Source organism: Plecotus auritus (genome assembly GCF_963455305.1).
Source record: "Plecotus auritus genome assembly, chromosome: 1".
Taxonomy (NCBI): Eukaryota; Metazoa; Chordata; class Mammalia; order Chiroptera; family Vespertilionidae; genus Plecotus; species Plecotus auritus.
In genome coordinates, this window is record NC_137770.1 from 170,322,605 (window position 1) to 170,347,898 (window position 25,294).

Sequence of the window (25,294 nt, forward strand, 5' to 3'; positions counted from 1 at the left end):
ATGAAGATTCCTAGGCATATTTAAAGATTTTAAACCAAACTGCTTTCCTTTAGTTTTTAAAATCTGAAATGAACATAGTGGAGATGTATTATCTAAATGATTTATCTCTTATATTAGCTTGCCCAGAAAGAAACATTTTTAAAACAGTATTATGAAATAATAAAATATTCTTTTGGTTCTACTTCATTTTTAATTATGCCATTAAGAAAATAAAGTTAACTCACCTATCCCAAAAGGAATAAACGTTTCTCTTTTAATCAGTTGTCCTTGATCATCCAGAAATCGATTAGGGTTGAAATCATCAGGTTTCTCCCAAATGGCTGGGTCTCTGTGCACTGCCCACAAGTTGGGTAGTATCACTGTGCCTTTAGGAATAATATACCCTTGGAGCACTAAAACAAACAAACAAAAACCAGTGTCATTCAGCATGCTTTTTACTAATAGTTCTTTAAACATTACTATCTAAAAAATACCTAGTGACATACCAAGCTCTTAATTTGCTGAGACTAAACCTTGAGGTATTTGCAGGCAGGGGCAAGACCTTACCAATTGGCATCTCTTTCTCCATACTACCCCAGGATCCAGCTTGAGAGTTGTTTCAACAGATGTTGAATTAATGCATTAGATCAAACCATAACAACATTATAATGAAAAGAAAACACATAGAAATCACAGGGCATACCAGGTAAACTTTCCCAAAGAATAGAAATTCCTGATCCTATATAATAAAAGGCTAATATGCAAATTTCCCCTCCACCAGGAGTTCGACCTGGAGCTCGGCCAGGGGGCGGAGCTGGCCCGCCAACTGCCCTTGACCCCTCCCCCTTGGTCATCCCCCCTCTGGTCGCCCGCCCACCCCAATCGGGGGTGGGGCTGGCCTGCCAACCACCAGCGGCCCCTCCTTCTGCTGGGGCAGGCCAGCTGGACCCCACCCATGCACGAATTCGTGCACCAGGCCTCTAGTACTTGTATAAAACTTTATATTTTACAGTCTTTTATGTCTACACAATAATGAGAAAGGTAATTAAGGTAAAGGGATGTACAGAGAAGTCAGCATTGCCTCTTAATTGGCTGAAAAATTCATATGCACTTTAAGAGATGCCCAAAAGATACTGCACACACGGTGAATTTAATTTGTACCAAAGAAATTGTTAAATGCTCTAATGCCATTTATAAGTGATTGCCTCCTACAACAGTCTCATAACTAATTTAAGCCTCTACATCATGAGCTGTCTCCCAGGAGGTAAATTCCTTGTTACGAGTGAATCTGAGTGCCTATGCAGGGTGGGCAATAGCAGGTTTACAGTTGGAGTTCATGAAACATAGTTTATTCTTGTATTATTGTTTATTAATTGTTGTATTATTTTTCATATGAACAACTGTAAACCTACATTTTCCCCACCCTGTATGTCAAGGGCATAACCAAAAGGACACATTTCACTGTGAGAGGTTGAAACAGGTACCCTTAGAATCAAAAGGGCTCTTCTAACTCTTTAATATTTATGCTTCAGTTGCAGAATTGTAACAACTGAAGTGGGATAATTCCAAGTTAACATCTTGTTGGCCAGCTATTTGGAGCCAGAACTTGTTCATGTGGCCAGCTACTTTTAGTAGTTTTGGCAACCCATGGCTCTCCCTTATTGTTCCACAAACCAGTGTTTTGTTCTTCAATAATAGTTCAGCTAAAGCCATGCTATTGTAGTAATTATTTTGGTAAATATGATGACAAGAACCAAGAAAAGGCCATAAGATGGATAATCTGTTGTATTTTTTGCCTTCACCCATATATATCTTGAAGTTGCAAATATAGACACTCTCACTTTCACAAAGCATCCTTACTAAAATTCCACATTTTATTATTTTTGCTGGATAATACATCTTGAATCTGATGCATCCTCTCCATGAAATTGTTGCTTCATTGAGTGATAACTGCTGTTTTGGTACATATAAAGATTTAAGTTTCAAGATAAAGTGATCTGTGAAGACAGTCTATGTTACATGTTGTTTGTGAATTATTGTTCAGATAAAAGAATGTAAGTATTTACTCGAACCTCTTTCTATAAACATAGTTTTTTTGGAACTATGGGTGATTCAAGTAAAGGATCGGTTGAACAGTAATCTTTTCATTCTGGCTTCTTTGTTAGTCCTATCAATATAATTAAACTGAGGAGAACCAAGATAGGGGCATAGGTAAACACCTATACTTGCTGCCTCTCACAACCACATCAAAATTACAACTAAAACGCAGAACAACTACCACCCAGAACCGCGGGAAAGCTGGCTGAGTGGACATTCCACAACTAGAGAGGTGAAGAAGGTGCATTGAGACTGGTAAGAGGTACGGAGGCGTAGAAAGTGCTGGCACCTGGATGTGCTGCTTTTTTAATAAGGAGGGAGATACAAGCTTCCGCTTGCTCTGAACTTCAATTCTAGGCGAGACCCTGGGGGACCCAGACACATACGGGGAGAAACTGGACTGTCTGACATCGGAACAGGAACACCAGGGTGGCTTTCTCTCAGAGGTGCTTGCAGCGATCATTGTTCCTGCACGGGGACGCGGGACACGGAGACCCGGGGACCTCTCCGGTGCAGGGCTGACTGGCAGCCATTGCTGTTTGCTCCACTCTGGTGATTCCCAGAGACCCCACCCCACCCAATTTATAACCCCACCCAAGCTGTGCACAGAAGCTTTTGCATATGAATGGCCTGTCCTTTCTCCACCTAAAACCTGTCAAACTGCAGCTGGGTCAGAGAGCCCCAGAGCTTCCAAAAGAAGGACCAAGGCCCAACAGTACCAGCCTGCCTTGCTTCACAGTTGGGCCTCATCTGGGCACTTCCAAACCCCATATAAAGAGGAGGAATCTGCAGATGTCTCTGTAGCTCCTGCTGGGTGGCCCCAGACAGTGGCTGACCTTGCACCGCCTTGGAGATCCAAGAGCCAGTGTACCCAGTGGTCAGAGTGAGACCATACCAGATTAGAACTCTTCACATCCATAAGAGATACACTCAAGGGGCAGACTCAGTGATCACCAAAGCCCCACTAAAGCAAGTCCTGCCCCATAAGGGTGTCTCCTGCACAACAGTTCTTCCAGTGTAGACACAGCTGATCATCACAGCCAACTGGCCTGGAGGTCAATTCCTCCCAGTGATACCAACAGCAATCAAGAGTTAACTACAACAAGACTGTGCACACAGCCACAAAGGGGTGTACCAAGAGCGTCCACCTCAGGTGACTGGGGAGGCTGAGCCACTGGGCCCTATAGGACACCTACCACACAAGGCCAATCTATCAACTCAAGTAGACTTAGCAGCTACCTAGTACATAGAAAAAAACACAGGGAAGCAACCAAAATGCAGAGACAAAGAAACAAGTCACAAATGAAAGAAATGGATGAAAGCAAAATACTGGATATAGAGTTCAAAACCACAGTAATAAGGTTACTCAAGAATCTTCTAGAAACCTCCGAGAAATTTAGTGAGACCCTCAAGGATATGAAAAAGGACCAATAAGAAATTAAGCACACACTGACTGAAATAAAGAATAATATACAGAGATCTAACAGCAGACTAGAAGATCACAAGAATGAAGTCAATGATTTGAAATATGAAGAAGCAAAAAACACCCAACCGGAAAAGCAAAAAGAATCCAAAAATATGAAGATAGTGTAAGGAGCCTCTGGGACAACTTCAAGCGTACCAACCTCAGAATTATGGGGGTGCCAGAAGAAGAGAGCAAGATATTGAAAACCTATTTGAAGAAATAATGACAGAAAACTTGCCCTACCTGGTAAAAGAACTAGACTTACAAGTCCAGGAAGCACAGAGAACCCCAAACAAAAGGAATCCAAAGAGGACCACACCAAGACACATCATAATTAAAATGCCAAGGGCAAAAGACAAAGAGAGAATCTTAAAAGCAGCAAGAGAAAAACAGTTACCTACAAGGGAGTACCCATACGACTGTCAGCTGATTTCTCAACAGAAACTATGCAGGCCAGAAGGGAGTGGCAAGAAATATTCAAAGTAATGAATAGCAAGAACTTACAACCAAGATTACTCTACCCAGCAAAGCTATCATTCAGAATTGAAGGCCAGATAAAGAGCTTTACAGACAAGAAAAAGCTAAAGGAGTTCATCACCGCCAAACCAGTATTATATGAAATGCTGAAGGGTATTCTCTAAGAAGAGGAAGAAGAAGAAAAAGGTAAAGATAAAAAATTATGAACAACAAAGTGACAACAAATACATATCTATCAACAAGTGAACCTAAAAATCAAATGAATAAAAAACCTGATGGACAGAACAGACTGGTAAATGTAATAGAATCAGGGGCATGGAAATGGAGCAGATTGACAATTCTTGGGGGTGCGGGAAGAGATTGGACAAAGAACTTACACCAATGGACGAGGTCAGTGTGTAGGGGAGGCCTGGAGTGGGGTGGGAACCGAGTAGAGGGGAGCTATGGGGGGAAAAAAGAGAAACATCTGTAATAATCTGAACAGTAAAGATTTTTAATAATATATAATTAAACCAAGAAACTTCTTTTTATCCATATAAGTAACATCCATCTATGGTGAAGTTTTAGCAGAGGTTTTGTGGTATTTTTCCATGTGCTAATGTATAAATTGGTTTGAGAAGTAATGAGATTGAAAAAATTCTTAACAAAAAATAAATTGGTTACTTCACTTATACTTTATGGGTGTTCAGATTGAACAGTTATGCCTGAAATCTACACTAATAAAAGAGAAAGATGCAAATTGACCATACCTTCATGACACCCACCAGCCAATCAGGAGTGAGTAGGCAAATTAACCCAACAAAGATGGCGGGTTAATTTGCATATGCAGGCGCCTAGCAGCTGGGGGTGGGACACTTGCATCATCGCCTGGTGATGACGCAGGCATTCCACACTGCACCAGCTGTTCCAGGCCTCTGGGCAGCATGGGAAGGCGGAAAGGCAACTCTGGGCCGGAGCAAAGGCAAAAAGGCGGCTCCAGCCTGAGCAAAGGCGGTACCAGCAGCCAGGGGAAGTAATGCCTATTCTTGCACAAATCTTCGTGTATCGGGCCTCTAGTGTTTGTATAATCCTCCAGGTAAAATGTCTTTTTCTGCCCATTCTTCTTCAGAATCATTTTCACTGTTTCTTTTGCCTTCTTGATAGTCTAATGTCAAACTCATTACTATCTTCTGACAAGGTACTATCTTTCAGCTGACTACCAAAGTCACTCTGCCAATCAGACTCGGTATCTGCATATAATTCACTCTAACATTCTTCTCTGCCATGACACATCTTTTTTAAAACTTTTGCCATAATAAAAGATGGATGGAAAGAATTCGATGTATTTCTTGTCACGACTGATGAGTTGAGAAAAAGACACGCATAGCAAAGAGGAAAAGTAGGGATGGCTGAAATAAGTGCTGAGCAGTGAAGTGGCTTGTATCTCGCACATCTTATAATTTGAGCCTAAACAAACATCACTAAGTAAACAGTCTAGAGTGTTCTTTTAAAATTCTACATTGCTTTAAGACCTTAAAATTACTTAATGTGAGTGGAAACACAAGTATACTCGTGACTGGTATAAAAGGTGTTAAAGGCCTTAATTTCATATTTAGACTAGCTCTTCTGGCCCCTAAGAAGAGGATGGAGAGATGGGTGCCTTTGTCAATGCTAGAGTTTCTTCTGTCAAGGCAGCCACCGCAGATGGCACCTTAATTTGTTTGACCATTGTGAGCATCTGTGCTCTGAAGAGCAAGCCATTTACAAAACAAGCTGTGTAGAATGCCAGTACAACAAATAATGGATAACTGTCTGCTGAAGCATCCCCTGGACATTTGATTATCCATGATACAGTGCTAAACTGTTGGAAGGATCAAGGTGGGTGACAGTCACCATACCCTCACCTCAACTTCCCTGGGCTGGGCTTCCCATTCAAAGGTGGAAGCTCTAGACTTGCCTGTTTTCGCCGAGGTCATATGTGGAATGGAAAGCGGCACTACCATAGTCAGCCTCTGCACCTCCATGATGGTGGCTTCTGTGTAGGGCATCTGGGCCTTGTCAGTGAAGGAAGGGACTCGGTCAGCACCAATGACCCTTTCAATTTCCTCGTGAACCTTTACTATACAAAAAGAGAATAAACCAGAAGATCAGTCACTAGTAAGCTGAGACTTACCTCCTACACCACTTACCATCACCTTGTACACACAACCAGCAATGTGGCAGTACAGGCCTGACTCAGCATGAGTGAAGTGAAGCACTGATCAGATATTCCAAGTGGAGCCAGCTAGCCCCTGTGTTCAGGAGTACTCTGAATTATTCTCTCATGTGAACACTGGACTGACTAAGCTTTTACTGGTATATGTGACAATATATGGTAGCACAACAAGGCTCCCAGTGATCTCCGTGCCTCTTGGTTTACACATTCATTTTTTTAATTGATTTTTAGAGAGAGAGAAACATCGATGTGAGAGCAAAACATCTCTTGACGACTGCCTCTTGCACATCCCCTACCGAGGATGGAGCCCACAACCTGGGCTTGTACCCTGACCTGGAATCAAACCAGCAGCCTTTTGGTGCATGGGACAATGCCCACCTAACTGAGCCACACTGGCCAAAGCTTGGTTTACACATTCTTATGCAGTCCCCTCCCACATTGTACTAAGTTGGTCTAAGTGACTAACAGAGTAAGGGAAGAGTTGGCATGTCAGTTCTGAACTTAGGTTATAAAAGACACTGGCTCCTATCTTGGCCATTCACTCTCTCTAGGGTCAAGGCAAGAAGCCCTATGGGAAGGTCCAAGTGGTAAGGTCTGCAACCAATAGTCAAGTGGATGAGCCATCTTGGAAGTGGATCCTTCAGTCCCATTCAAGTTTATAGATGACTGCAACCCCAGCCAGATTTGACTACTACATCATGAGAAATCTTAAGCCAGACCATCCAGGCTAAGCCACTCCTGGATTCCTGATTCTCAGAAACTTCGTGAGATATTATTTTAAGATGCTAAATTTTGGGATAATGTGTTACTCAGCAACAGATTAACTAATACAGGTAGGCACAATCCCATCTGTAGTAGGCAAAAAAAAAAAAAAAAGCTCCTCAAAGATGTCCACAAGCTAATCCCCTGAAACTTGTGAACATTCTGCCTTACCTGGCAAAAGAGACTGCAGATGTGATTAAACTAAGGACCTTGTAGTGGGGAGATTATCCTGGATTTTCTGAGAATGTCTAATCTAATTACCTGGGTTTTTTAATTGGAGAACTTTTCCCAGTTGAATTTAGAGTCAGAGGAAATGGGACTACAGATGAGTGGTCAGAGAGATGCAATATTTCTGGCTTTAAAGATGGAGAAAGAGGGCCATGAGCCAAGGAACCTAGAAATGGATTCTCCTCTAGAGCCTCCAAGAAGGAATGCAGCCCTGTCAACCTCTTGATTTTAGCCCAGTGAGACATGTGTCAGACTTCTAATGTGCAGAACTAAAAGATAAACTTGTGATGTTTTAAGTTACTAAGTATATAGTTATTCATTAGGAACAGCAGAAACGAATACACTATCTCCCACTGTGTTCTTCCACTATGAACTGCCACTGGCATTCACTGCCTATTGGTATTGATATAGTGGAACTAGCTGTGTGAGCTTGTGAAAGTCACATAACTTCTCTGGACCTCTGTTCTCCATTTTAAAAACAAGATGAATGGGTTTGGATGATCATTATGATTCCCATCAGCTCTAAATTGTTATTCCTCTCTCAGGTTCTTTCTTCATCACAATTTCCACAGAGAATAAGACCTGTAGAGATTTAAAGCAGGGGCAAGCAAGTATGGCATGGAGTTTCAATAATACCTCTTCATTGCTTAGTGCTAGGAGCCACAGGATCACCAAAGTTGCTGATCCTAATTTATATAACCTAATTTTGCCATGAATAAAGGAAACACCTATTAATTACCTTGTATGTCAGGGTTCAGTGACATATACAGAAGGCACCAAAGCAAAGAGTTAGTCGTGGTATCAGTTCCAGCAATGAAGAGATCACTGATAATATAAAGTAAGTAATCTTCACTAAAACTACTATTGCTATTGTTTTTCTTCTCTTCATCCACATGAAGAAGGTACATGTCTATGAAGTCCCGAGGGTTCTCAGCGTCCAGAGATTCTCGATGTTCCTTGATGATTCTTCTAAGGAAACCGGTAATATCATTTTCAATTTGTCTGAATTCCTTAAATGGTCCAAAGGGAAGGTAATAAAGCCAGGAACATATGTTGACCAGTTGGAGCTGGCCGTTCAGACAGATTTCTAACCCTCGTGACATAAAATTAAGCATTTTCGTAAACTCACTATTGGTGTAATCAAAGCGCCGGCCAAAGCACATGAGGCAAATGATGTTAGAGACAGCATTGTGGACAATGGGGAAAGGATTGAAGGGGTCTCCTCCATGTTTTAGCATTTCCTCCTTCACATATTTGAACTCCTTAATAATCTTGGGCTCCAAGCTAAGCTTTCCTAAGCCAAAATGACGAAGAGTTGAATGAGAGAACTTCCTCTGTTGTCTCCAGGCTGGACCATAATGTGCGAATACAACCCCTGCAAAAGGACACACGAGAAAAGACGTTGAGAGATAGCAATAATTGATAATACTCACCAGGACATACCAGGAATGTATTCTGTATTTCTCAAGTACTTGTGCAAAGTTCATATACATATAAAGATTACCAGCCAAGACAAATGATTAGCAAAATGTAGTTATCAAGATAGTATATGTTTCTAATAACAAAAATCATATGCAGTTTATTAGGAAAAAAATTTGGTATAATGAAAAGCGGTGAATTTCAATTTCTAGAGTTAGTGTAAATTTTAAAATCTTCCTATCTAATAAAAGAGTAATGTGCAAATTAACCATCACTCTGCTGCACCCACCAGCCAATCAGGAGTGAGTATGCAAATTAACCCCAACCAAGATGGCTGCAGCCACGGAGCAAGCAGGAGACTTGGGTTTCCCCAGCAATGGAGGAAGCCAAGCTTTCCACACTCCCTGGCAGGCCCAAGCCTCCACTCAAGGCTACAAAGTTTCAATTATAGAAGATAAATAAATCCCAGATACCAGGGCCTCCACTTGGGTCACTGGGGGGCGTGGCCAGCCTGCAAACCACCACAGGCCCCTCGCCCAGGCCGCCCCACGCCCCAAGGGAACCCCCACCCTGATCTGGGACACCCTTCAGGGCAAACCAGCTGGCCCCCACCTGTGCACCAGGCCTCTATCCTATCTAATAAAAGAGTAATATGCAAATTGACTGTCACTCCAACACAAGATGGCTGCTCCCATGTGGTCAAAGATCCTGCCCCCATGTGGACACAAGATGGCCACCACAAGATTGCCAGCAGGGGAGGGCAGTTGGAAGGGACCAGACCTGCAAGGGAGGGCAGTTGGGGGCGATTAAGCCTGCAGGGGAGGGCAGTTAGGGGTGACCAGGCTGGCAGAGGAGGGAAGTTGGGAGTGACCCCCTGCAGGGAAGGGCAGTTGGGGGGGGACCCAGGCCTGCAGGGGAGGACAGTTAGGGGCAAACAGGCTGGCAGGGGAGCAGTTAGGCATCAATCAGGCTGGCAGGGAAGTGGTTAGGGGGTGATCAGGCTGGCAGGCAGAAGCGGTTAGGGGCAATCAGGAAGGCAGGCAGGCGATCAATTGGGAGCCAGCAGTCCTGGATTGTGAGAGGGATGTCTGACTGCCCGTTTAGGCCCGATCCTACCGGGCCTAAACAGGCAGTCAGACATCCCTCAAGCAGTCCCAGATTGGAGAGGGTGCAGGCTGGGCTGAGGGACACCCCCCTCCCCCCGTGCACGAATTTCGTGCACTGGGCCTCTAGTATTTTCATAAGAGTGAATCCAGGCTTTGAAAATATTTCATGCTGGATACACCCTTTTCTAAACATTCTGAACAGAAGGATTAGCATGGTATCAGACTGCAGAGGAGGGTAGGGATGATATCTGATTGTGCTCACCATTAAAATCCCAGCTTTTGGTATAGTGCTGTGTACAAATGAGGAGCTTGTTAAATATGAGCTGAATAAATAAATAGCACAACTGTATTAGAACATTGGCCATTATAGTTTGAAATCAAGTAACTGGCAGGTAATCTAAAATGTCTATTGTTGGCAACTGCCCTAATTTAAAAACATCTGAATTCAAGGTCATCCACAACTATATCTTATTTGACTTCACTTAGGTTACACATCTTCCACCACCAGAGCCAACAGAATTGCTCTGATATTCCTTGTTTCCTGTCATCTTTTTCATCCTCCTACCTTCCATGGTATGTTTTATTGTTTCAGCTAGTTCTCTTCCTTTCCCACTTTTAATCTACTTTATTTCTGCTACCTTCAAAGGCATGCTTCATTCACTTAACAGATATTTCTGAATGCCTATGTGCCAGGAACTGGGATGTAGAACAGTAAAAATAACTACTGTTACTTTATAATAAGTTATATAGAAATTTTATAATTAATCTAATATCTAATGGAGAAGTTCCCCTCTCCCCCGCCACCACCTTGTTCTTTTTGAAAATTGTTTTTCATTATCTGTGGCTCTTTACTATTTTATAAAACTTAATCATCTGGTCAAGTTCTATTTTTTAAAGTGCCTTTGGGATTTTGATTGGATTTAATTTATAGATTAATTTGAACATTGACTTCTTTTTGATCATTGGACTTGCTTGCAGTCCAAGAATAAATCCTACTTCAGTTATGATGTTTTATGCTTTTTTTCAAAACATTGTTGAACCTTGTTTTCTAATTTTTTAAATTCATATTCATAAATGAAAATATCTGTAAATTTTATTTTTTATAATGTACTTGTCTGGATATACTGGCCTCCTAAAATGAGCCAGGGTGTGTTCTCCCTCTTTGAAAGAATTTGCCTAAAATTATGACATGTTTCCCTTTTTTCTTTTGAGTTTATTCTTTTGTTCTTTTTTGGATATAAAAAGTTGGTCTTCTAACTCATTACATTTCAGACCTTTATCCTAAAAAGTGAGTGCAATTGGCCTCTGGGTATCATGTTAGCTGTAGTTCATAAGAACTGTATGCATGGCATATATTTTCATTACAGTTTAAGTTTAATTTTTTTCTATTATTATTCTCTTTTACCACCTAGCTCAGTTTGTCTCATACTGATTTTTGACAATGATGAGTTTGCTTTTGAGCCTGGTATGTGATCAATTTTAATAAAACTTCCAAATAGTTAAGAGGAATTTGTGTTTAAGCTATTGTTGGGGATAGGGTTCTCTATATGTCCAAAAGAGAAGGCTTGATAACTGCTGATATCAAATTTTCTGTATACTTACCAAATTTTTATCTACCTGATTTCTCAATTACTCAAATAAATATCCTGCTATAATGGTGTCTTTGTCAATTTCTTTTTGCTGTTCTATAATTTTTTGTTACATATATCATAGCTAGTAAATATTTATATCTGCACTGAATAGCCAGATTATTATTATCTCTGAGTGCATAATAATCTGGCCACTTAATGTATGTGTGTGTGTATGTGTGTGTGTGTGTATATATATATATACATATATACACACACACACACATACACACACTGAGTGGCCAGATTTTATATATATATATATATATATATATATATATATATATCCCGGTGCATGAATTCGTGCATGGGTGGGGTCCGGCCAGCCTGGCCAGGGGGAGGGGACATGGGCGGTTGGCCAGCCTGCCTGCTGGTCGAACTCCTGGTTAAGGGGACAATTTGCATATTAGCCTTTTATTATATAGGATATACACTGAGTGGCCAGATTATTATGCCTTCAGAGATCATAATAATCTGGCCACTCAGTGTACATCTCTGTGTCTGTATATGTTGTGAGGTACATATATATACTAAACAATATTTCTAGGTACATTCAAATTTAGAATTATTATATCGTGTTAAACTGGCCAGCATGGCTCAGTGGTTGTGCATCAACCTATGAACCAGGAGGTCATGGTTCAATTCCTGGTCAGGGCACATGCTGGGGTTGCAGGCTTGATTCCCCAGTGTGAGGTGTGCAGGAGGCAGCAGATCAATGATTCTCCCCCATCATTGATGTTTCTCTCCCCCTCTTCCTCTCTGAAATCAATAAAAATATATATTAAAAAAAAAACACCATGGTAAGATATGTACACGTATAATACCTTAATAAAAAAAAAAAACTCATTTTATCATCATGCAATGCCTTCCTTATTCTTTGTTTTTTGTTTTTTTTTTTCTTTATCTTTATTGTTGAAAGTATTACAGATATTCCCATTTCCCCTTTCGGGGGGGGGGGGTGTCCACCACCCCCTCCCCCATATCTCCACCAAACTATTGTGTCCATGGGCTATGCATATATGCATATAAGTTCCCTGGTTAATCTTTTCCCACCCATCCATCCCCCCCACCTTCCCTCTGAGATTTGACAGTATGTCTTATGCCTCTATGTCTCTGGGATCTATTTTGTTCAACAGTTTATTTTGTTCATTAGATTCCGTATCAGTGAGATCATGTGATACATCTCTTTCTCTGACTGGCTTATTTCACTTAGCATAATGAGACAGGTACCTCCATGCTGTCTCAAAGGGTAAGATATCCTTTTTTACAGCTGCATAGTATTCCATGATAAAAATGTACCACAGCTTTTCTATCCACTCATTTACTGATGGGCACTTGGTCTATTTCCAGATCTCAGCTATTATAAATTGCAATGCTATGAACACAGGGGTGCATATATTATTTCTGATTGCTGTTTTGGGTTTCTTAGAATATATTCTTAGAGTGGGGTCACTGGGTCAAATAAGAGTTCCATTTTTAATTTTTTGAGGAAATCCCATACTGTTTCCCATAGTAGCTGCACCAATCTTCATTCCCTCCAGCAGTGTACTAGGGATCCCTTTTCTCCACATCCTCACCAGCATTTGTTTTTTTATTTGTTCACGATAGCCATTCTGACAGGTGTGAAGTGATACCTCATTGTTGTTTTAATTTGCATTTCTCTGATGATTAGTGACTTCGAGCATTTTTTCATATCTCTTAACTATCTGTATGTCCACTTTGGAGAATTGTCTATTTAGGTCCTTTGCCCATTTTTTAATTGGATTATTTTACTTCCTTTTGTGAAGTTGTATGAGTTCCTTATATTTTTTGGAAATGAACCCCTTATCAGATGTATCATTACCAAATATATTTTCTTTTTTTTTTAAATATATTTTATTGATATTCCACAGAGAGGAAGGGAGAGGGATAGAGAGCTAGAAACATCGATGAGAGAGAAACACCGATCAGCTGCCTCCTGCACACCTCCCACTGAGGACGTGCCCGCAACCAAGGCACATGCCCTTGACCGGAACCGAACCCGGGACCTTTCAGTCCGCAGGCCGACGCTCTATCCACTGAGCCAAACCGGTTTCGGCACCAAATATATTTTCCCATACAGTGGGCTCCCTTTTCATTTTGTTGATGGTTTCTGTGGCTGTGCAGAAGCTTTTTATTTTGATGTAGTCCAGGGCACCTGTCAGGCAGCCAGGTTGCGATAGCAGGCCTGTCTGTCTCGGGGTGGAGGGTGGGGTGATGGGTCACAATGGCAGGGCCAGGTGCGCTAAGTCAAGGTGACAGGGCAGGCAGGCCAGGCATGCCCTGTCAACGTGGCAGGGCGGTTGTCCAGGGCACTGGTTCAGGCTCACCAGGTCACGGCATCAGGCCTGTGCTAAGGGTGTCCGGTCTCAGCACTGGGGCCCTGCATGCCTGACTGGCATCGGGTGTTGGGCCTCAGCTGTTCCCCACAGCCTCCTTCCAAGGAGAATGCTGAAGATCCTCCAAAATGTCAAGCACTCCACTCTCAATGGGAGAAAAGCGCCCAACCATTCCGCATGAGGCCTAGCAGCTCCTCCACCAGAAGCACCCAAACTGCCCAGAGGTCCCATGCTAACTGAAAGATGCCCTCCACACTCACACCCACACCATCTCTCCCTCCACACTCACACCCACACCATCTCTCCCTCCACACTCACGCCCACACCATCTCTCCCTCCACGCTCACGCCCACACCATCTCTCCCTCCACACTCGCACACACACCTTCTCTTCATCCACGCTCACGCCCACACCATCTCTCCCTCCACACTCGCACACACACCTTCTCTCCCTCCACACTCACGCCCACACCATCTCTCCCTCCACACTCGCACACACACCTTCTCTCACTCCACACTCACGCCCACACCATCTCTCCCTCCACACTCGCACACACACCTTCTCTTCATCCACGCTCATGCCCACACCATCTCTCCCTCCACACTCGCACACACACCTTCTCTCCCTTCACACTCATGCTCACACCATCTCTCCCTCCACACTCGCACACACACCTTCTCTCCCTCCACACTCACGCCCACACCATCTCTCCCTCCACACTCGCACACACACCTTCTCTCCCTCCACGCTCACGCCCACACCATCTCTCCCTCCACACTCGCACACACACCTTCTCTCCCTCCACGCTCACGCCCACACCATCTCTCCCTCCACGCTCACGCCCACACCTTATCTCCCTCCACACTCACACACCTTCTCTCCCTCCACACTCACACCCACACCATCTCTCCCTCCACACTCCCACCCACACCTTCTCTCCCTCCACACTCACACCCACACCTTCTCTCCCTCCACACTGGCACCCACACCTCTCCCTCCACACATTCTCTCCCTCCACACTCACACCCACACCATCTCTCCCTCCACACTCACGCTCACACCATCTCTCCCTCCACACTGGCACCCACACCATCTCTCCCTCCACACTGGCACCCACACCATCTCTCCCTCCACACTCACGCCCACACCATCTCTCCCTCCACACTCACGCCCACACCATCTCTCCCTCCACACTCACGCCCACACCATCTCTCCCTCCACACTGGCACCCACACCATCTCTCCCTCCACACTGGCACCCACACCATCTCTCCCTCCACACTCACACTCACACCCACACCATCTCTCCCTCCACACTCACGCCCACACCTTTTCTCCCTCCACACTCACGCCCACACCATCTCTCCCTCCACACTCACGCCCACACCTTCTCTCCCTCCACACTCACACCGACACCTTCTCTCCCTCCACACTCCCACCCACACCATCTCTCCCTCCACACTCACGCCCACACCATCTCTCCCTCCACACTCATGCCCACAAAATCTCTCCCTCCACACTCACGCCCACACCATCTCTCCCTCCACACTCCCGCCCACACCATCTCTCCCTCCACACTCCCGCCCACACCATCTCTCCCTCCACACTCACGCCCACACCATCTCTCCCTCCACACTCACGCCCACACCATCTCTCCCTCCACACTCACGCCCACACCATCTCTCCCTCCACGCTCACCCCCACACCTTCTCTCCATCCACACTCACACCCCCACCTTCTCTCCCTCACATCCGTTCTCCCACACACACTTGCACCCTCACTCAGGTCCTACCTGCCCCCATGTTGGTCTTCTGCCTGCCTTATTCTTAATAATTAAGTCTGACAAGGTATATTTTGTCCAAAATACATCATCTTTCCTTTTTCAGGTATTTTCTTAGTATAATCTTTTCCTTTCTTTTACTTTGAACTTGAATGAACACTTACGTTTGGGTGATGTTTCTTTTTGGGGGAGAGGGTATAACTCTTTTAAACAACATATATTTGGATGGAAAAAAAATACTTTCTGGCCATCATTTAGACTGTAAACTTAGTCCATTTACATTTAAGTACTATTTCTAACATTATTTTGCACTTTCTACTTGTCCTACTATGTCTATTCTCTTCCCCCCCTTCCTTTCTTGCCTTCTTCTTTTTTTTTTTAAATATATTTTATTGATATTTCACAGAGAGGAAGGGAGAGGGATAGAGAGTTAGAAACATCGATGAGAGAGAAACATCGATCAGCTGCCTCCTGCACACCTCCCACTGGGGATGTGCCCGCAACCAAGGTACATGCCCTTGACCGGAATCGAACCCAGGACCCTTCAGTCCGCAGGCCGACGCTCTATCCACTGAGCCAAACCGGTTTCGGCATCTTGCCTTCTTTTGAGTTGAGAGAAAACAGGGTGAGTGATCACCCTTCAGTTTTTAAAAAGCTTATTAATGTCTAGTTTAATGTTCACCAAAGGCCAGATCCAGCCTGCTACTTCTTTTTGTATTGCAAGAGAGCTAAGACTAGCTTTTACATTTTTACATGGTTGAAAAAAAGTGCAAATAATATTTTGTGTTCTTGACCATCTGTATGTCCACTTTGGTGAAGTATCTATTTAGGTCCTTTGTGAAAATCATATGAAATTAAAATTTTAGGGTTTATAAATAAAGTTTAACTAGAACACAGCCAGTTATTGAGTCACTGTAATTATTTACACAGTCTGCAGCTGCTTTTGCACTAAATGGCAGAATAGTCACAACAGAGATTAGTGGTGGGGGAGCAAATTTTCTCTGCCATGGTCCAGACCAAGAAAGGCAGTTTTCCTTGTTTTGCTGGTGGCCAGGTTTGTTGAGTGTTCTTTGTCTAATACACTCAGAGTTAAGCTCTTTAAGAGTTTTGTCTTTATCTAGAGGTGACTTTTCATCCTGTGTGGTACAAGGCCATATCTCTCTGCCCTTGCTTCCCCAGCACTGCATTCCTGACTGACCAAGAGCTCAGTAAAACCCAATGTTCTCCAGAACATCTGTTTTCTATTTTCTGCAGGGGTGGGGTGGTGATAAGGCCTAACAATTACACCTTATAGGCATTTCAAGCAATCGCTCTTTTTAGCCCACTGTTTCACCCCTGTACCTCCAATTCCTGAGCCTTTTGGAAGTTCTACAGAGTAAACTGTCTCACAGTACACTTCTCTGTAGACACCTAAAGGTTGTCATCCTTCACTCTATGAACTCATTTGCTAATCCCGTGTCCACTTTTTGTCTTCAGATGTTGTGGTGCAGGACTATAAATACATTTCATCATAGGTGGAGTTTAAGCTTCTGTTAAAAGTCCCTCTGGTTTGGTATGTGATTGTCAAGACAAGGATGGAATGGAAATGTTTCAATTATTCCCCCAAACAGAACTCTGCCTTTGTTTAATAAAGTTCCATAAACTACTTCCTAGACAAACACAGCTTAGTCACTCTTCCTGTCTTTAACTAGGGCCAAGTCTTTTGCTGCAGTCAGCATTTACTAAATATTGTTGGGCCTCCTTTCCTTTTCTTGGAAAAATATGGTCTCTCACTCCATTTCAGGATTTGATACTAATTCTCATCATTTAAGATATTACATATGAGATTTCTGCTGTGTTCTCTTACTCAAGAAATTTTATTCTCCTTTGTTAGGTCCTCAGTCTGTATCATCTACTCACCATCTTTTAAATTACACACCTGTATTTCAGAAATACTTTATCTAGCAAAATGCCCTTTTTCTATCAGTTTTCCCATATTTATTTAGAATCTCCTAAATAAATGAGGCTCTGCATGCTTGATACTAAGAGCACAAATATTTAGAAGATATAGTCCCTGTTCTCAAGATGCTTACAGTCCTGTGAGGAACTGGGTAAACCAACAATCCTAATACACTGTTATATGTTGGATTGTATTGAAGTTGCATCTTGTACTGAATGTTGTATATTTGAGGTATATTGAGGTTGTAATGTAGACAGAGGATGGAACACCATATCAGCTAAGAGAAGGCAGTGCTTCTCAGAAGAAAGGTCATCTGAGCTGATATTTCATTTGTTAATAAGGATGTGCATGAAGGCACCTCTTAGAAAAAATAAATAACTTAAGCAGTGTCAAAGAGGTGTTTCAGGAAGAGTTTTTGATGATGAGCTAACAGGAATGAGGTGCAAGACAGAAGTGACCCAAGTGACAGTGCCCAAGAATGCCAAAGATGAGAGACATTGACAGAATTAATGGCCTCAGGGTTCCAAACTTTACAAAATACCCATGATGTGGAGCCAGAATGGCTTAGGGTCTTAGAAGTGTTTGGAAGAGATCTGGCATATCCTATCATCTCCATTATTAGCCCTGAAAAACAATGCTTGTCCTGAATCTATTGGTTGGGAATGACAAAAAAAAAAACAAAAACAAAAAAACATACCCTCAAACTAGTTTAGCAAAAAGGTCAATTAGGATGTGGAACCAAAAAACAGGAAGGGCCGAGTGTCACCACCTCATGAAACATAAATGTCACAAGAATTTTTTTTTACTGCACCCAGTTTTCACTTCCTTCTGTCTGACTGACTTATTTCGTACTGCAGACCGGCTTTTACAAGAATATTAGCTATCTTAAGATGTCTATTCTCCCATTTTCACCACCAGAGAGAAAAGCCCTCTATTCTCTAGGACCAACCTCAAAAATGCTGGGGAAGGATTTAAATGCTTCAAGTATGCCATAGTGATAGCAATTTGGGACACCTTAAGTTCATTCTGTGGCTTGATGTTTCCAAACTATGCCACAAGTATAAATTCTTACCCCAAAACCATGTGAGGATAGGTCTCTAGTTATGAATTCTTTTTTTAAAAATATATTTTATTGATTTTTTTACAGAGAGGAAGGGAGAGGGACAGAGAGTTAGAAATATCGATGAGAGAGAAACATCGATCAGCTGCCTCTTGCACCCCCCCCCCACTGGGGATGTGCCTGCAACCAAGGTACATGCCCTTGACCGGAATCGAACCTGGAACCCTTCAGTCCATAGGCCAACGCTCTATCCACTGAGCCAAACCGGTCAGGGCTCTAGTTATGGATTCTTGAGTTCTGTGCCCAGCCCACAAAGTAACCAGTGTTACAAAGAACTGAGATATTCTGATCAATCCACCTTTGATCAGGGGTCTATCCCTCAACTAGTCATTGTGACCAGGGAACAGAGTTCTTATAAAGATATGGCATCATTTGGCCCAGCCACAGTTAATGTCTACAAAAGAATGGTGGGGACAGAGTTCCTCAGACAAAGGGGGTGCTCTTGTCAAAGGAATAGATTCTAGATAGTTGAAACAAAAATCCACCTCAAACCAAATAAAGGTCAGGCTAAACTGACTATAATACATCCTCACAAAAGAATACTGTACAACACTTAAGAACTTTGCAGGAGAACATATTTTTAAAAATTTTCCCCTTTTTATTGAATCTATTGGGGTGACACTGATTAACAAAAAATTATACAGACTTCAGGTGCACAATTCCACAACACATCATCTGTACACTGTATTGTGTGTTCACCACCCAAGTTTAGTTTCCATCCATCGCCATTTACTAGTATCCCCTCTATACCTTCCTCCACCTCCCTGCAGCAATCACCATACTAACTGTCCATGGCAATGAGTACTTTCTCTTTTTTGCTCAATCCCTCCACCACCTTCCTATCCAGCCCTCCTCCCGACAGGTGTCAGCCTGCTCTCTGTCTATGAGTCCATCACTACTTTGCTTGTTAGTCCATTAGATTCCATATGTGAGTGAAATCATATGGTACTTATCTCTGACTGGCTTATTTCACTTAGCATAATGCTTTCCAGGTCCATCCATGCTGGCGTAAGGATAAGATTTTCTTCTTTTTTACAGCTGAGAAGTATTCCATTGTGTAAATATACCACAGCTTTTTTATCCACTTATCTATTATCCATTTATTATAGAAGTCCACAGGGTCATAGAAGTGTTACTCTTAGTAGGAATTCATGCTCTCTTATATAACTATTTTAAATAACTGTTCTACTGCATTTACTATAAGATTCAAGTTATCTTATTTTTCTCACTCATTTTCAAATTCTCCAGATGAACTTCCATTTCTATCTTCAGTTCTTAACTTCATTTTGCGTCTTCTTCCCCTTCAGGGTAGCCAGTGCTGACAATCTATATCCCATACTTTTAAACTTCTTCATAATTTTCTTTGCCTTCCATTTGTATGGCTTTGGCATTTGCCTAGACCAGTGGTTGGCAAACTCATTAGTCAACAGAGCCAAATATCAACAGTACAACGATTGAAATTTCTTTTGAAAGCCAAATTTTTTAAACTTAAACTTCTTCTAACGCCACTTCTTCAAAATAGACTCGCCCAGGCCGTGGTATTTTGTGGAAGAGCCACACTCAAGGGGCCAAAGAGCCGCATGTGGCTTGCGAGCCGCGGTTTGCCGACCACTGGCCTAGACTCTTGCTCCAAGTCTCTAGCAGTGTTTCACAATTAGAAATGATCTAATTTCTCAACTGAAGGACTTATATGCATGTATATAAGAGTAACCAACGGATGCAAAACATTGGGGGGTGAGGCATGTATGGGAGTGGGGTGGGGGGGGGCAATGGTAAGATATGTACACATATAATACCTTAATAAAAAAAAATAAAAAATAAAAATAAATAAAAAAAAAGAAATGATCTAATTTCTATCAACAGGGAAATAAATAAATAACAAAAGCTAGAAGTAAAATGATACTTTAAATATATGATACATAAGTTTTAAACATATATACCAAATAAAGTTATGTACTGTTTATGAATCTGAAGCAAATATGAGTGGTGGATAAATGAGTTTATAATGCTCTCTGAATCTTCCATTTGAAATATTTTATAATAAAAATAGAGTGCAAAAACCTTTTAGAAGAAACGGGCCACACTTAGAGTAAACCACTTCTTTGGTAGCCTTGCTTCTGAGTTTGTAATTTTATTTTCTATTCCTGCTCAGGAAAAAAATCATATGAATTAATGAGTGTGGTGGGTATAGCTGATGTAGTACACCTAATTCTAGCTTATTGTAGTGTTTATGGGCTTAAAAAGAGCACCAATCTAAGTATGATATTTTGAAAAACTCAAACATAATAAGTGACCTTCCCACATTCTAGATTGTTTTGGCAATGTGTTAACTATTTCCAGCCTCTCTATGCATATCACAGTTTATGCAATATTCCCTGTCTGCTAGTCTTTAGCAGCAAAATTATTTTTAAATATCTTGTGATAAATATTTAATAATGTTACTGGCCCCTAATTCATAATATCATTTCTTTCCCCTAAAAGTATGCACATGTTGTATCTGAACAGTTTCACATATTACAATTTTGCCATTGGAAACCTTTAGCCAAGGTTGGCTTGGGCACTCCTCAAGTCTTGCTCAGCTGAGCCGCTCAGCCTTTTAGCTTTAGTGGCCTTGCTTCTTCATGTTGGTCATGCTCTCCATTTCTTTACCTGTGAAGTCTACTCAGAACTCATCTGCTCTTTCATTCTTTGCTAAGCATCTTGAAATAAACTCACATTCTCTCCTTTAATTCTACACTCTTGAAAAAGTTCCAATAAAAAAAAATTCCTCAACTGTCTAAATTTTCCTATCCAGATGATCTGTTCTCTATTCCAAATTAAGTCCACAAGCATTTTCTTTGTGACATGTGGTTCTTCCTCTACTTTTTATAGTCAATCACCTTCACCAGCTACAGAAATTTTTCTCAATTCTTTCACATCCACCAGAATAAGAGCAGCACTACCTAACACATCCTGTCTCTTAGAGCAGGGGTGGGGAACCTTTTTTCTGCCAAGGGCCATTTGGATATTTATAACATCATTCACAGGCCATATAAAATTATCGACTTAAAAATTAGCCTGCTACATTTGGTCAGACCTTTAACTCACCCCTAATGCCTGGGCAAGGTCAGACCAAATGATTTCCGGGGCCTTACATAGCCCTCTGGCCAGATATTCCCCACCCTGTCTTAGAGGAATGCATGCTTTAGTTGAGATGCTGAAGCACCAAGTTTCCCCAGGCTCGCAGTGCTTCTTAAATAAAGAGGGATCTCATAATAATCCGTGGTCCAACTAATACTTAGAAACTGACTCATCATAAATTCTTGACCAAACTATATATCCACCAAAAAGGACCTCAAAGAAGAAAATCCAATTCCTACCTTTAAAAATCTAGAGGAAAAGACAGGCTTGCAACACAAAAAATATGATGTGATAAGTCCATCAACAAATGCTTGTATGCATGCATTCATTAATTTCTTGATTACCTCCCCTGTGCCAATTAGTGGGAACACTGGTTACCAAGATGAACAAAATCTTTTCCCTCACAGAGCTCACATTCCAGTAGTAGACAGACTTGGTGATAGGCTAAATACTTTCAAAGTGTTTATCAAATGAAGTAAGCATGTGATAAAATAAGTTGTGGTACTGGACAGTGTCTAAAATAGGACTAAAAGGCAACATTTGGCCTGAGAGATGACAAGGAGTCAGTCAAGTGAAAAGTTAATCTGGGCCCAAGGCAAACCCAGTGGCCCGAGGCAATCACAGCCTTGGGCTGGAATTGGCTTGGTGTGCTTAGAGCAGGTTGAAATGTACAAATAAAAGCAGAGTGGGAAGAGATAAAATCAGAAAGGCAGACAGGGGCCAGATTCTTCAGGACATAGTAGATCAAGTATGAGCTGGGGGCAACTGATTTCAGCTAGGAAGTGACATGGTTAAATACATGATTTTTAAAAAGAAATCCCTTTGGCTGATACAGAGATAAAAGACTGATGCAGAAGAAGTGGGCTAGTTATGAGGCTTCTGAGTATCAGAGAAGAAATGATGGCAGTTTGGTTGAGGATGCTACCAATCAATATGGAAAGTAGTGGGTAGATGTAGAGTACATAAATGTAGTAGGAACTGACAAGAGGTCAAGTGGCTGGGGGATGGGGTCAAGGTAGGGGGTGGGGTGGGGGTTAGAATGAAACAGTGATACCTACCATCATAGAGAAAAGGATAGAGCACCTCTACCTGGGAGTAGATAAGTATCTCAGGGACCAGTTTCTCAAAGAGGTGGCATTTAAGCAGATATGGAAAAACAAAATAAGTGTTGGTGAGAATGTGGAGAAATTGAACCTGTCATTGCTGATGGGAAGGTAAAATGGTGCAACCACTATGGAAAGCCATTATGACACCTACTAAAAAAAAATTAAACAGATTTAAACTATGATCAGGCAATTCCACATTTGGGTATATACCCAAAGAATTAAAAGCAGGGACTTGAACAAATATATATTTTTTCAACTGAGTATTTATTGAGGATCTGCTTAGTGGCTCATCAGCAAAAAGACACATTGGAAACACAATTTCAGTCATCAAATGCCCATTTCATGAAAGATACTGTACAAGGGTGGGGAAACGAAGATAGTTAAGAGAAATCACTAGGCCAGTGGTCGGCAAACTCATTAGTCAACAAAGCCAAATATCAACAGTACAACGATTGAAATTTCTTTTGAGAGCCAAATTTTTTAAACTTAAAATTCTTCTAACGCCACTTCTTCAAAATAGACTCGCCCAGGCCGTGGTATTTTGTGGAAGAGCCACACTCAAGGGGCCAAAGAGCCGCATGTGGCTCGCGAGGCGCAGTTTGCTGACCACTGCACTAGGCCGATGATCCTGGTCTTATGAAGGAGACTGGACAAGGGGTTTGGCCACATGGTGGGCCTGGCTGTGCAGGAGATGCACCAAGCACTCTATTCACATTTGGTTACTTGGGAATGGGTGTGGTGTGCTCCAGGGATGGTAAAGAATGAGGCTACCAAACAAGATTGTCTGCTGAGACTCCGAAAGATCTGTGACAAGTTTGGTACAGCTATAAGACTAATCACCAGGATAGTCTGGATTTGAGTTGATAATAAAGACCTTTTGCAGTTTTTGAGTAGAGGAGACATATTGATTGAGGGCATATATTTTGACACCACACAATCAGGAAGTGGCTGATAATGCATTATAATTATAATTTTGAGGGTGAAATACCATTATTCCTGGTTTACATAAAAATTTAAGAAGCTTGCCTAAGTTCATGCAGCTAAAGAGTGACAAAGGCAGGATCTGAACCCAGTTCTAAATCCAAACCCAGAGATTTTGAGCATTTTACTGCGGTCTCAGAATCTCTAGTCAGTCCACCATCTAGTTATTTTTTTTAACAGATTTGACAACCTGCACCAGCTCATTTCTATAATTTAAGCCAGTGGTCGGCAAACTGCGGCTCACGAGCCACATGCGGCTCTTTGGCCCCTTGAGTGTGGCTCTTCCACAAAATACCATGGCCTGGGTGAGTCTATTTTGAAGAAGTGGCGTAAGAAGAAGTTTAAGTTTAAAAAATTTGGCTCTCAAAAGAAATTTCAATCGTTGTACTGTTGATATTTGGCTCTGTTGACTAATGAGTTTGCCGACCACTGCTTTAAGCTATTTAAAAATGAAAAACTGTTAAACAGTGGTGGTTTTTGCAGTGCCATTGGTGAAAGAAGGCTTAAAAAGGAATTTTTCAATAGGTAATACATATAGTAAAATTCAAAGAACACAAGCAAAGAGGGAAGTTTCCCCCAAACTCTATTCCCTTATATAAAGGCAAACACTATCAACCATTTATTGTATACAATAAGGATTTTCTGTAAATATATAAGCATGTGTATGTGCTTGTGAATTAAAGATGGCCACAAATTCTTATTTCCTGTCCACTCTTCTCATGGACAGTGGAATCTCTCTCCCCTCTACCTGCATCTGGAAGAGCTTTTAACCTATAGACTTGGGAAGTGACTTTTAATACCTGCTTCCATCCACTTGAAACCCAGCTGCCATGCTGTGAGAACCCCAACCCATATGAAAAGACCACATTAAAAGAACCAAGGTGCTTCACAACAGCCCCAGCAGAGCTCCCAGGTGACACCAGCGCCAACTGCTAGGCAGAGGAAAGCCCCAGATGGCTCTGGCCCCAGTCCAAGCCATGTGGAACAAAAGCACAAGCTGAGCCCAACCAACCACAGCATTTAGTACTTGTTTGAACTAAGTTTTAAGGCCGTTAGTTACATAGTGGTACACTAAACAATGTGTTATTTTTTTAAAAAAGATTATCCATTGTTCTTATTTTACCTACTTTCTTGGATATCTTACAATAAGGCCATTACATGGATGGTACAAAATTTATTCAATGTCTTTCAATGAAATTTTGGTATTTGCCTATTTTCTACTTGTCTAAGTTCACGCAGCTCAAGAGTGACAAAGGCAGGATACAAAAAAATTCATGGACGTATTGCTCCATACATGTAAAAGTATATGTTTAGTTTAAAATTAGCCTCTTGTTTTCTAGAGCTACACTGTCTGCTATCTAATAGCCATAAGATGCACTCACTTTCTCAATCTTACTATCTACATTTAGCTAGTGGGCAGCATAGAGAATATTTCTGTCATTGCAGAAATGTTTATACATTACTATTCTAGTGCAGGGGTCAGGCAAAATTCCTAAAGAAGACTAAATGATATTTTAGGTTTATGGGCCATATAGTC

The 25,294-nt window shown here is 41.9% G+C and overlaps 1 protein-coding gene across 1 annotated transcript in view; it reads right to left on the bottom strand.

Annotated features, from left to right (window-relative positions):
* Positions 1–25,294, bottom strand: part of CYP2U1 (cytochrome P450 family 2 subfamily U member 1) — a 33,166-nt gene that overhangs the window by 2,760 nt on the left and 5,112 nt on the right. The window contains exons 2-4 of the mRNA XM_080642917.1: positions 7,942–8,577; positions 5,955–6,116; positions 225–392 (exon numbers count right to left, since the gene is read on the bottom strand). Of these exons, the coding sequence (XP_080499043.1) occupies positions 225–392; positions 5,955–6,116; positions 7,942–8,577 (966 nt within the window). The remainder of the gene's footprint in view (positions 1–224; positions 393–5,954; positions 6,117–7,941; positions 8,578–25,294) is intronic.